The 12,995-nt window shown below is 39.7% G+C and overlaps 1 protein-coding gene across 2 annotated transcripts in view; it reads left to right on the top strand.

Moving 5' to 3' along the window:
* Nucleotides 1–12,995, top strand: part of SHPRH (SNF2 histone linker PHD RING helicase) — a 425,259-nt gene that overhangs the window by 190,145 nt on the left and 222,119 nt on the right. For both annotated transcript variants that reach the window (XM_029594036.1, XM_029594035.1), the window contains 3 exons: nucleotides 2,234–2,312; nucleotides 8,778–8,941; nucleotides 9,268–9,524. In XM_029594036.1, the coding sequence (XP_029449896.1) occupies nucleotides 2,234–2,312; nucleotides 8,778–8,941; nucleotides 9,268–9,524 (500 nt within the window). The remainder of the gene's footprint in view (nucleotides 1–2,233; nucleotides 2,313–8,777; nucleotides 8,942–9,267; nucleotides 9,525–12,995) is intronic.

The raw sequence follows: 12,995 nt of genomic DNA, 5'->3' as shown, positions 1-12,995 counted from the left end.
TATATCTATAGTTCTGATCTCTTGTTTTACAGTTCCCGGCTAACCTTCTCTTTGTTCCTTGTAGTCCCATCCCCTGTCCCTGTTTGATGTATTTTCTACCTCAGTTCGGATGTAAACCAGTATGATGTAACCACTAATACCGGCATAAAAAATAATTGAATAATCAAATAAATAAATATATAAATAAGCAAGGTGTCGGCTGTAGTACAGTGTTATCCAGAAAATCATTGGGCCTAGTTATGTCAAGCAGGTCGGCTGAATTACATTGTGGGTTTGCCACAGTAGTTAAATTTTCCACATTTTTCTTTCTTTTCATGAGAATGTGCATGGAGGGGAATGAGGAAGCAAATTGTCAGGAAGTCATGCTGGTGATATTAGATTTCTTTGTAGCCTTTGGGACCGTAGATCATAATATCATGTTATCTTGACTCACAGAAGCTGGCTTAAGTGGCAAGATCCTAATCTGATTCAACTTCTCTCTATGTCAAACAGGCAACAATCTATACATGTCAATGACACCGTGTCAAAACTATTGGGTTCCCCAAGGCTCCATACTGTTGTTCATTCTCTTCAATTTATACCTGAAACCACTGACACAGCTGATCCTTTGATATGAAAGCTTACATCTATACAGATGATGTTGAACTCATGCTAGTGTTGGATCTGGACCCACAAACAGCTATACATAAGTTAAGCACATGCCTTATAGCCATCCAATAATGGACATAAAAAGCAACAAACTCCATCTGAATCCAAACAAAAAAGAAATTCTCTGGGTACAAAACATGCATAGACAAGTTCTTGATCTGAAAATCCCATTTGAAACCTGTGAGCTCCCAATAGAAGCACTTGAGTCTAGAGTGACTTTGAGGTCAAGAGCCTCAGAGTCTTACTAGACTGGGAACTTGCTATGCTACCGCAAATCCATGTGACCGTCAAAATTGCAATTTTGCATTATGAACTTTATGAATACTGCACCTGCTCATCAAGAAAACAAACTTACTCAAGGAATTCATGCTATGTAACCACACAACTGAACTATTGCAATGCACTTTACAAATGTCTAACAGATAAGGCCCGCCACAAACTCCAGATAAAACAAAATTCCATTGCACAGCTGATAGAATCTTGCAAACCATGTAACCACCTTAAACTCATCCTATACAAATTACACTGGTTACCAATACCATACAGAACGAACTTCAAAAGTTTAACACTGATGTTCAAAGCTTTGAGTTGATGGGCCTAACTATTTGAGTGAAAAACTATCCTTGTATATGCCCTCCAGACTACTTGGGTTCATCATAATAGGAATACCACCTGCCCTCTGGAACTTGTTCTAGATGAGCTCTGACAAATGGCATGATTAACCTTACTTCAGGAAACAAACAAAATCTTGACTCTTCAGTCATGCCTTTAATGACCAACCTGGAACTCTAAAATGCTAAACTGACTTCGGAAATTAACGGCACTTCAAATGCTGTTAAACTGCTACTACAAACTAATATTTTTGCTGCTGGATTATTTATTTTTTGAGTTGGCTACTAGTATCTTTGCTATGTCATTAGCAGAGCTTAGTCAATGTGTGTTGGATTGTCAAAATTAGTGCTAAGCTGTACCTTTTTTATTGCCAAGTTAGAATGTGATTATTGTTGCTAACCTAAATTGTTTACAAATTTCTTATTGTGAAGCAATTAACCTCTGTTTATTTGCTGCTATTCTGATGTGTTTTAAACCATTTTGGATGAATTTCTTATTCAAAAAGAAATAAATTGTAATAAATCCAAATAGTGAATACATAAAATAAATATATTGATATTAGCACAACCTGCCATACTGTGTTCTGTAATTTCCATTATTCTGATCACTGGAGGCGAAATAAGTTTGCTAAGGAAAAGCCCACAGACCAGTGTATGGTGCAAAAGTGAGAGAAGCGCAGGCTTATTTACACATATACTGTAGAGAAAACAACCTGGCATTTTTCAATAGTATAAGATAAAATGACAATTGAAACATTTGTGTCAACAACTGCGGTCTAATGAAGGATATCAGAGCACATCTTTGTCCCATTTATTAACATACAGATGCCGAGCGTTCATGTAACCATTTTTTGGCTCATTCTTGTAGGAGCTTTTTTCAGAATAGATAGGACTGAGATTTAGTATATAAGATTATGTATAACATACTATATATATATATGTTATTTATCCATTCTATGTTCTCTTTTCCTTAGGCTGCTGAAATGGCACGACGTTTGAGTGGGGTCAATCGCTGGTGTGTCACTGGTACTCCGGTACAGCGAGGATTAGAAGGTGAAATATTTTAAAAAGGGCAATGCAAAGCACATTTGGTTTATTTATTTATTTGTATTGGGGCATACAGAGCAGTAACACTTGCTGAACAAAATTGAGAAGTAAGCTAAAAGACGGGTGATGTATATGGGACGTGGGCAATATTCATGTGGGCAACTAAAACACTATTAAAAATTATTTGAGGTACCAAACATTTGTTGTATCTGTGCCCCAGAGGAGTCAATTTTATCATGTTTTCATTCATTCCCAGCTACCTAGAGGGATATTTTTCTCTATTTCTAATTTCTTCTTTGCATATAACCCTGCTATTTCAGTAACAGTCTGAGATACTGGACAATGGTTCCTGATACAAATGCTTATCAAATATATCGCGTCGGTGTGCAGAGAACAAGAACAACTTGGTGTTATACATTAAACAATATAAAATATATGGAGGTAACAAAATAACATGTAAAAATAAGGAAGATAATATGGGAGAACTAATGACAACTTTAAATAACCTTTGGAGGAGGAGTTAGAGAGAGGCAGGGTAACTTGTGTGAAACATGTGGGAAGAAAGAAAAATAGAATGGGAAAGTAGAGCATATAAAGGGTATATATATATATGGCACTGCAGAGGAAGAACCGCCATAGATCAAATAGAGCTCACTCTGGTACACCTGCCATTGGGAAGAATAGATGTTTCGGTCACCAGAAACAAAAGGAAGAAAGAAGTTGTACTTAAGGAAAGAGAAGCTGGGGCCTGCTCAGAGGTGGTGTTGCATACTGCCATGTGAGAAATCTGCATGCAATTTCAGAGTCTGCTGCCTGCTCCTGGCACCGACTGGAGCTAGGGAAGCTGTGGAGGCAGCAGTTACAGCCCCTGGAATTTAAACAGTGAGCCTTGGCCATGTCACAAAAGCAGTATCTAGAGGCCAGATTTGGGATGCTCGTGTGCCAAGTTCCTATAACTGAGGCATTGCAGTGGCTGAGCTGAATGGGAGAAAAGTGAGTTACAAACTGGGGAAAAATCCTGGATATTTGTGAATGAAGGCTTATTCCTCATGGCATCATACTCCAGTAGAGATTGGTTTTGAGTGAGCTGCGGGCCCTAAGGAGCAGGAAGAAATTGCCAGGCTCAAAAAAAGAAGAGAGAAGAGAATATTAGGGGGTGATAGGTGGAAGAAAGATGAAAAGGAGGGAAACAAGATAAGAAGTGATAGAGAAGGAAATTTATTTATTTAACATTTTTATATACCAGGATTCATGTAAGAAGTTACATATCATCTCGGTTTACATTATCACGGAAAAACAAACGCATGAAAGAATGCGATTACATAGAACAGGGCATAGAACTTGGAAAAGATAAAATGGGAGCAAACAAAAGAAAGATTAACGAAAAGAATAAAATGATTGAGCCAAGCCTAGTCTGCCTGAGGATCAAGGTCCGTATTGGAATTAATTTAAGGTCCTAGTACACTGAGTAAGCTTGTTGTATAGGGTGGGAAAGAGAAGATTGTAAATAGACTATTTTTTGTTTTCAGATCGTAAAATTTACTTGATTTAAATCTGTTTTATTCTGATAATGTTGCAAATGCTATTATGTCTTCATTTACAAGACAGATTTTGCCTCTATCCTCTATGTAAGTTCTTCTGCATTGTCTTTCACCATTCCCTTTTCTGCCCCTTTGTCTTCATTATTTTTTCTCTTTTCCATCCCTTTACCATTTCTCTCTCTCCAGCAATGTGGAAGGTATGCTTACAATTTCTAGGAATTGTCCTTCTGGGGTTGAATTGACACATGTTGAAGGAACATTATGAGGCACTGGGGGAATTTTTTTTACTGTATTTGTTTTCTGAATAACAGTGGTTTCCACACATAGCCATGGTTTCATGACTAGGTTTATTTAGTTTTTTCAGTTTAGTTAGGAGAATGAATTTTGTTTAGAAAATGTAATCTTTAAACTTATGCTCCACTTGATTTGGGAGGAACAGTGTATCAAAGCCAACAGTCCTGTTAGCTAGCCAGTATATTTCAGTTGGAGAGACTGGGGCAGATTTTAAAAGCCCTGCGCGCGCAAAGCCCCGGGACGCATGTAAGTCCCGGGGCTTTGCTTGGGGGGCGTGTCGGGGGTGGTGCAGCATTCGGGGTCGTTCTGGGGGTGGGGCCATGGGCATGGTGCCGGCCCGGGGGAATTCCGGGGGCATGGCCGAGGCCTCCGAATCAGTCCCTGAGCCGGGGAATGGCGCGCCGGCAGCTGGCCGGCGCGCGCAGGTTACGCTTGCCTCAGGCAGGCGTAACTTTCTGAACAAAGGTGGGGGGGGGGAATTAGGTAGGGGAAGGTGGGAGGGGGGTCGGAAAAAAAGTTTCCTCCGAGGCCGCTCCGATTTCGGAGCGGCCTCTGAGGGAACAGAGGCAGGCTGCTAGGCCCGGCGTGTGCAGGTTGCACAATTGTGCATCCCCTGCGTGCGCCGACCCTGGATTTTATAACATGCGCGTGACGGCGTGTGCATGGTATAAAATCAGGCATAGATTTGTTCGCGCCGGGTTGCGCAAACAAGTCTACGCCCGCGCATAACTTTAAAAATCTACCCCACTATGCGCACTTGAGCACGGTAGTAATTCTACCACCCTTCGCTATATATGCAGCTAGGAACCATCTACTAAGTATTTTTAAAACATTTTAATTTTAATTTTACTTTAACTGTCTTCCTCTGTCCTATCTTTCCGGCTACCTTAGCTCCCAAGTTTACTCCTCCTTGTTGATTGTAACTTTGCTTCTTATTTAAATGATTTGTTAAAGTTATAACCCTATGTTCTTTGTAAACCAATGTGATATGATAATGATCAAGAATGTCGGTATAGAAAAAGAGTTAAATAAATAAAAATAAATACTTTGTTCTTCTCTTTCTACCTATTTCAAGGGCAGAGTGCTGGCACACTGATGAAAAGTACCAAGTAGAGCGCTTTCTAATTGGTTATTTATTTCAAACTTGTTGGAAGCAATAGTAGCTGCATTTCAGTAACACTTTTAAGACAGAAATTCCCTCCAGTTTTCAAAGTTCAATTCATGTAGCTACTTACTGATATTTAAATATGCCTTTTTTGAAGAATTTTATTAGACTAGAGCAGTGGTTCCCAATTTGTAGCCCATAAAAGAGGGTCTGCGAGCTGTGGGGGAAAATGAAAAAGCCTGTGACAAGAAGAGGCCTGACAGGCTACTGCTGGACCCCATCCTGCAGCAGTTGCAGAAAAGGAGCTGACAGGTCACCGGCACACGCCATCTCCCTGTTGGTGGAATAGTGAAGGAGGCCCAACAGGCCATCGGTGTGCCTCCATCTCGCTGGGGGCCAAAGAATAAAGCAGGCTGCGGGGCCACTAGCACATCCCATCTAGCCAGCAGCCTAAGAATGAAGCAGGCTGCAGGACCACCAGTGTACCCCATCTCGCCGGCAGCAGAAGAATGAAGTGGACCTCTGGCAGCCTGAGTGAGGAGGAGACTTGTTGAGAGTGTGAGTGTGTGTGTGAGAAAGCATGTGTGTATATGAGAAAGGGGGGAATACGTGTCTGTGTGTGAGCAAGAGCATATGTGTTTTGGAGAGAGGAAGTGTGTGCGTGTGGGGGGGGAGCATGTGTGTACGAGAAAGAGGGAGCGGATTTGTGTGAGTGTGTGTGTGAGAGAGAAAGTAAGCATGTGTGTGTATAAGTGAAAATGATTGTGTGCTTGTGTATGAGAGAAAAGAGAGAGTTTATGCATCCTTCTCCCCACCCCATCTAATCCACGGCAATCTCAAGGTGACTGGAAATCAAATGTTCCCAGGTATGGAGAGTGGGGAATTTTTAAACCCTTATTAGTTTTAATTGTTGGCTATTATTAAATGTGTCTGCTGTTTTGAAATATTTTATTGTTATTTGGTAAATTTTAAAAATATTTTATATAAGTTTTAAATTATTGGATGTATATGTCAGTTTTGAAATATTTTTTTTATTAGTATTGTTTTACTATTATTGATATTTTATATTTCTTGATTGTATTACTTGATGTTTTATGAGGAATGGCGATGTTTTCTATTTTTCCATTTTTGCAATACATATACAGAGTCTGGCTTCTTGTGGTTTCCAGTTCAGTTTTTGTCTGCATGTTTGTATTTTTACATTTGGTGTTTGTATTCCGTATTTGGCGAGGGTCTGTCTGTGTTTTGCATGCGACTGAGGTGAGGTATTTTGCTAGCATGTAGTTTCTATTTAGGGAAATATAGCAGCCTGTCTTGTTCTTTTTTCCCAATAGGAGGTATAGTGGTGTTATATACCTGATGTAACATTTACAGTTTTGCCTTTTCATAGGTAAAGTGGTTACTGTCTGATAGTTAGGTTATGGCAAGTTTCCTATAGATTCTGAGTACCTTTTTTGTAGGATTTTGCAGTATTCCTAGTAGTGGAGGGAGTTTGTGTTGCTATACCATTTGTGATGGTATACCACTAAACGACGGTATAGAAAAGTTTTTAAATAAATAAATAAATACTGAGGTGACAACTGAATTAAAATATTTTTTTATGGTGAGTGGCAAGGGGAAATGTTCTGCTCTGTACCCTTTGTTGGGGGAATTTCTGTGAATGCAGGGGATTGTAGAACGTGAGGTGCAGGTTTTATATTGGGATTTGATGCTCTTGAATAATTTTAGTAGTAGTTTTACTTATAGGTTGAAACCTGCCAGGGTTTTTTGTTACTTAGAAGGTTCTTCTGTCATGAGTTGCCACTGACATGCATGCCCAGCACCTTGCAATAATGGTGCAAAATGTTTGTAGCAGTTCCTCTTGCTTTATGAGCGAGGGTATCCTGTGTCTGCATGTATGGAATTTGGTGACAGGCAGGTGTGGAGAGAGCCATTGTACCCTGCCAAGATCAAACTAACAGGGTGATTTCCCTGACACAGATGGTTTTCTTCAAAAATAAATAAATAAATACAAATAATAAAATTACAAAAAAATACCATGTTGGAGGAGGCGGGTTTAAAAGGGAAATAAGTACACTGAAAACTCTCCCCACATTTTCCTTTTAGTGATGTGAACCTGTCTGAAGCATCCCTCTTTCACCCTTCCCCACCAGTCTCTCACTCTCTTTGCTCACGGTCCTTTCCAACAGTCCTCTTTCCCTCCACCAGTCCATCCCCAGTAGTCAGTCTCTCGCTCTCTCTCCACCAGTCCAGCCCCGCCAGTCACTTTTTCTCCCTCCATCAGTCCATCCCGCCAGTCGCTCTGTTTCTTTTTCTCCACCATCCATCCCCGCCAGTTGTTCTCTCTCTCCACCAGTCCCATCTCTGCTAGTCTGTCTGTCTCTCTCCTTTGACTAGTCACCCACCAGTCTCTCTCTCTCTCTCCACCAGTCCATCTCCACCAGTCTGTTTCTTTACCCTACTCCATCAATCTCTCGCTCTTTCCTTCCACCAGTCCATTCCCTCCAGTCACTCCAGATCCAAACAGATCAAGTCGTGTGGCTGCCTGTAGTTACACTATATAAGTTACTGAATATGAGCACATTCTTGCACATTTACTGCTGTATTTTGCAATTATATGTATTCATTTTATATCAGTAAGCATGATTTAATAAGTTTTATATTATGTCCATACAACAAAGGTAGAAAACATCTTACATTAAATTTAGTGATTGGAATATATATTGATATGTTTTATGTGATGTTTTATGATATTATGGATGTAACCATAGAAACCACTTAGAAATTCTGATTTGTGGTATAAAAATGTTTAAATAAATTATGAATGAGTCTGGCGTGCATATAATTATTTCTTTGTTATTATTAATAATTTTTCTATATATGATACATAACTGCAGGTAAAAATGAAAGAGAATCATCTGGGGGTCCGTGAAAATTTTGCAGATTGAAAAGTAATCTACGATCCCAAAAGGGTTGGGAACCCCTGGACTAGAGAAATATAAAAATACTGTACAAATGCTTCTTTCTTTGCTCTTGCAGGGGAGTTTTCTTTGCTTCATACCTTATCACTTTCTTTCTCTTCAGATCCCACCATCTCAATAATAAAATAATAATGTTGCTATCTCTGTTCTTAGCAAGTCCTGTTTCTTGCCTTTTGATTTTTTTTAAGTCATTCATCTAAACAGGATACCAGTGCACTTCATAATACAATATTGTAGTATAAAATCACTCTGCTAGGGCTAATGTACTTCCAACATATCCATGTCCCTTGGACTGCATGAAAGCTTTCAGAAAGGAAAAGGAATATTTTTAATATTCACTTGCATTTGGGCATTTGAGATGTAGGTGAAGTAACTTTTCCCAGGGTAACATGTACATTTGTTGGCAGAGGGAAGGCTCAAACTTGATTTCTAGGAATGCCTTTTGATGTACAGTTCTGATTTATAACTTGTGGAATTCACCTCCTTTCTCAAGCTCTACAACGTGGAAAAATGGTTGGCTAATATGAATTAAATTCTTTTTTTTCTCTAGATTTGTATGGATTAGTGCTATTTCTGGATGTTGACCCTTACTGGGTGAAATACTGGTGGGACAAGCTTTTGTATCGATCTTATTGCAGGAGAAATCCTCAACCTCTCTATCATCTCATTGCTAAGATAATGTGGAGATCAGCAAAGAAGGATGTGATTGACCAGGTATCTGTACATATTCTTTCACTATTGACTATTCTGGCAGAGAGTGGCAAAAGCTGTTTTGGGAGAGGGGGGACAGTTTGGGTGGCATTGTTAGCTCTCTGTGAATATGAAGGTAAAAGTGTGATGAAATGCAGTTTTTAGAGCTTAGGTAAATGGAGAGATCTGTTTCAAAAAAAACTTTCCTTTGGCAAATCTCTTTTGGAAATAGGGACCCCCAAAAGTTTACTTTAGGAAAATATCATCAGTACCACTTTTGCTGACTTTTCTTCTTGCAAGAAAAAAAAAAGAGATTATATGTACACAAATATGTTTTTATACTCCTCCAGATCCAGATTCCCCCTCAGATAGAGGAAGTTCACTGGCTTCAGTTCTCCCCTGTGGAACACCATTTCTATCATCGGCAGCATGAAGTCTGCTGCCAGGATGCACTGGTGAAGCTGCGGAAGATTTCTGACTGGACCCTGAAGCTGGGCAGCCTGGATAGGAGGACGGTGACTTCCATCCTGTACCCGCTTCTGAGGCTGAGGCAGGCCTGCTGTCATCCTCAGGCAGTGCGAGGGGAGTTTCTCCCTCTGCAGAAAAGGTAATTCTGCGGAGTTAAAATGAGATGCATTGCACTGGGCTTTGACGTGAAAACTAGATGGCTGGAAGGGAAGGAATCCTATTTCACATAGAGAAGTTTCTTGGCATTTGCTGCAGGAAGAGTATTTCAGCTTCTTTAAAATGTAATTTGTTTTTGTATAAAGTAGCATGGAGCTTCTTGGAAAGATTGATCACACTGGGATTCTTGTTCAGTGTAGCAGAAGTGAACACCAGCATTTAGATAGTGTTAAAGATGTGATCAGCATGTTTTGGTTTACAGTTATCTATGCTTTATGATTTCTGGCAAGAAATGTTTCTTTAAAAAATCAAAACCGCTACATTTTATTTACAAATTGGGCACAGAGTAGGTTAGTTATTTTACTTATTTTTTATTTGATATCCCGCCAAACTATATAGCTTCCATAATATATCCAAATACAAAAATAACATTCCCCTTCTCACACATAGAAGTACATACACTATTTAAAAAATCAAAAAAATCATTCAGATTTGTTTGACAGAACATTCCCCTGGTGAATCCATGCTGTCTCGGGTCCAACAACCCATCAGATTGTAGTTAGTTCATTATCCTTTGCTTCAGCAGTGTCACCATTAATTTTTCCACCACCGATGTGAGGCTAACTGGCCTGTAGTTTCCAGCCTCCTCTCTGCTCCCACTCTTCTGAAGCGGGGCCACCACGGCTCTTCTCCAGTCTCACGGCATCACTCCTGTTTCCAGGGAACTATTGAAAAGGTCCTTCAGCGGACCCACCAGCACATCTCTGAGTTCCCTCAGTATCCTGGGATGTATCTCATCCGGCCGCATGGCCTTGTCCACTTTCAGTTTGCCTAGCTCTTCCTACATATTCTGTTCCATAAATGGAGTTTCGTCTACCCCACCCCAATCTACGATCTTGCCTACCATTAACAATTCTTCTCCAGAGTCTTCTTTAGTGAACACCGAACTGAAGTATTTGTTTAATATTTCCACCATTTCTTCATCTCTCTCCACACATTGTTCCTTGTCACCTTTCATTTTCACTATATCACTATGAACCTTCCTTCTGAAAAAAGTTTTGTCACCTTGCTTTACCTCTTTGGCTATCCTTTCTCCACTTGACCTTTTGCTTTCCTGATTTCTTTTTTTGTCTCTCTCAGTTTCACCAGGTATTCTTCTCTGTGTTCCTCTTTTTGGGATCCTTTATACTTCTTGAATGCTGTTCTTTTTGCCTTTATTTTTTCAGCCACTTCCTTTGACAACCATATTGGTTTCTTTTTCCTCTTACTTTTGTTTACTTTTCTAACATATAGATTTGTTGCCTTTGTAATAGCTCTTTTCAGTTTATCCCACTGTTGTTCCATCTCATTCATTTTCTCACTGTCTTTCAGTTCTGCCTCTAGGAACATTCTCATTTTGATAAAGTCTGTCTGTACTAGTGAAATTTAAAACTTGGGTCTTTGTGTGTCTTCTCTGTATCCTGTTTGCAATATTAAACCATACCATCTGATGATCCCTGGTGCTCAAGTGGGCACCTACTCGGATATTTGAGACATCCCCATTTGTGAGCACCAGGTCAAATATCGCACCTTCCCTCGTGGGTTCCATTACCACTTGTTTGAACAGAGCCCCTTGAAAAGCATTCACTATCTCTCTGCTTCCTGTAGATACTGCAGATGGGATACTCTAGTCCACATCTAACACATTAAAATCTGCAACTAGCAACACTTCTCCCTTCTTTGCTACCTTTTGGATGGATTCGACCAGATCTCTGTCCAGTTTTTCTGTTTGAGTCTGAGGCCTGTAGACCACACCGATGTAAATGGAAGCACCATCTTCTTTTTTTTTAGGACAGCCCATAATGCTTCTTCTCTACCCCATGTCCCTTGCATTTCAGTTGCTTGGATATTGTTTCTACGACTAATTAAAGATGAACTGTATAAGTAATGATGTATATATCGATACTTAGCTCAAAAGGAACATCATCAATATGACTGTGTTATTAGGATGTGATACCTCATATTTTGTGTGGAGCCTCTCAATATTTTTTAGAGGGTGCTCTCGTCAAGTCTTATTTCAAGCGTTAACCATAATATGTGGACTCGGTTATACGCTGTGCGGACTTGTTGTTTTTATAATCACTGGTATCAACAATCCCTGGACTTAAAGCAATGCATTTGCAAACAAAATTTTTTTAAGGAATTTTTTAAAGTAAATTATACGATGGAAAGTGTTCACTTATCGTATTATGCTGAGCGTGCATGGGTGACAGCTTTTTTTTCCCAAAACACCGGTCTAAACACCGGTCTGACATAAAGAGCTGCTCCTCTACCTTTTCTGTACTCGCTATCCTTCCTAAATAAGTTATATCCAGGGATGGCTGTATCCCCGTCATGAGGCCTGTGATTCTAAAACCAGGGAAGACCAAAGATAAATGTGCCTCTTACCATCTCATTTCATTGATGAATACAGATCTAAAGATACTCGCTAAGGTGTAGCAAATACGTTGGAAAAGGTGATTCATAAGGTGATTTACAGAGATCAAGTTGGTTGTATTTTGGGGAAGCACTCTAATGATAATCTTTTGAGAACTTTAGGTGTGATATATAGTGCCTGGGATGACCCACAGGATGCAGTTTTAGTCTCATTAGATGCAGAAAAGGCCTTTGACTGGGTGGTGTGGTGTTTTATGGAGGCAGTGATGTATAAGATGGGAATTGGACATAGTTTTAGGCCATGGGTGCAGGCTATGTATAAAAGGCCTAGGTTGGTGATTTGTGTAAATGGGCTGCTGTCTGAATCCTTTAGGTTAGAGAGAGACACTAGACAGGGTGCCCTCTTTTGTCTCTCTTATTTGCAATTGCTATAGATCTGTTGGCAGATTGTATTAGAGAGGATGATCAGGTGCGGGGAATTGAAATGGGGAGAATGGAGCAGAAAATTGTATTATATGCCAATGATATTTTGTTGTAACTAGACTTTCAGTTCTGCTGAAAGAATTTGGGTTGTTCTCTAGGTATAAGGTAAATGAACTTTAAATCTGAAATCATGGCATTACATAATGACCAAAAAAGGAAGTTTTATGGGAGAGAGTTCAATGTTCCTTGTGGGCAACAGAACTTATTAGATATTTAGGTATTCTTATTTCTCCCAGTTTGAACAAATTGTACCAATTAAACTTCATCCCCATTTAGTCAGATTTCAGAGAGGGTGCTCGCAAATGGGGAAATTTGTTTGTGAGTTGATTAAGTAGAGGAAATGTGATTTGTATGAGTTAGTTATCCCATGTATTGTATCTTTTTATGATGCTGCTGCTGATCTTGCTCTTTTCTTTCTTTGTTGCTTTGAATAGAATAATGTTTGCCTTTCTTTAGCAACATAAGGCAGGGATTTGTTTAAAAGCCATGCAATGATCGCAGTGGGAAGGGGAGGCAGGCCTACCAGAATTCCATAATTATTATTTGGTGACCTTGT

The sequence above is a fragment of the Rhinatrema bivittatum genome, chromosome 3 (assembly GCF_901001135.1).
Source record: "Rhinatrema bivittatum chromosome 3, aRhiBiv1.1, whole genome shotgun sequence".
Taxonomy (NCBI): Eukaryota; Metazoa; Chordata; class Amphibia; order Gymnophiona; family Rhinatrematidae; genus Rhinatrema; species Rhinatrema bivittatum.
This window is presented reverse-complemented; position numbering and strand designations above follow the sequence as displayed.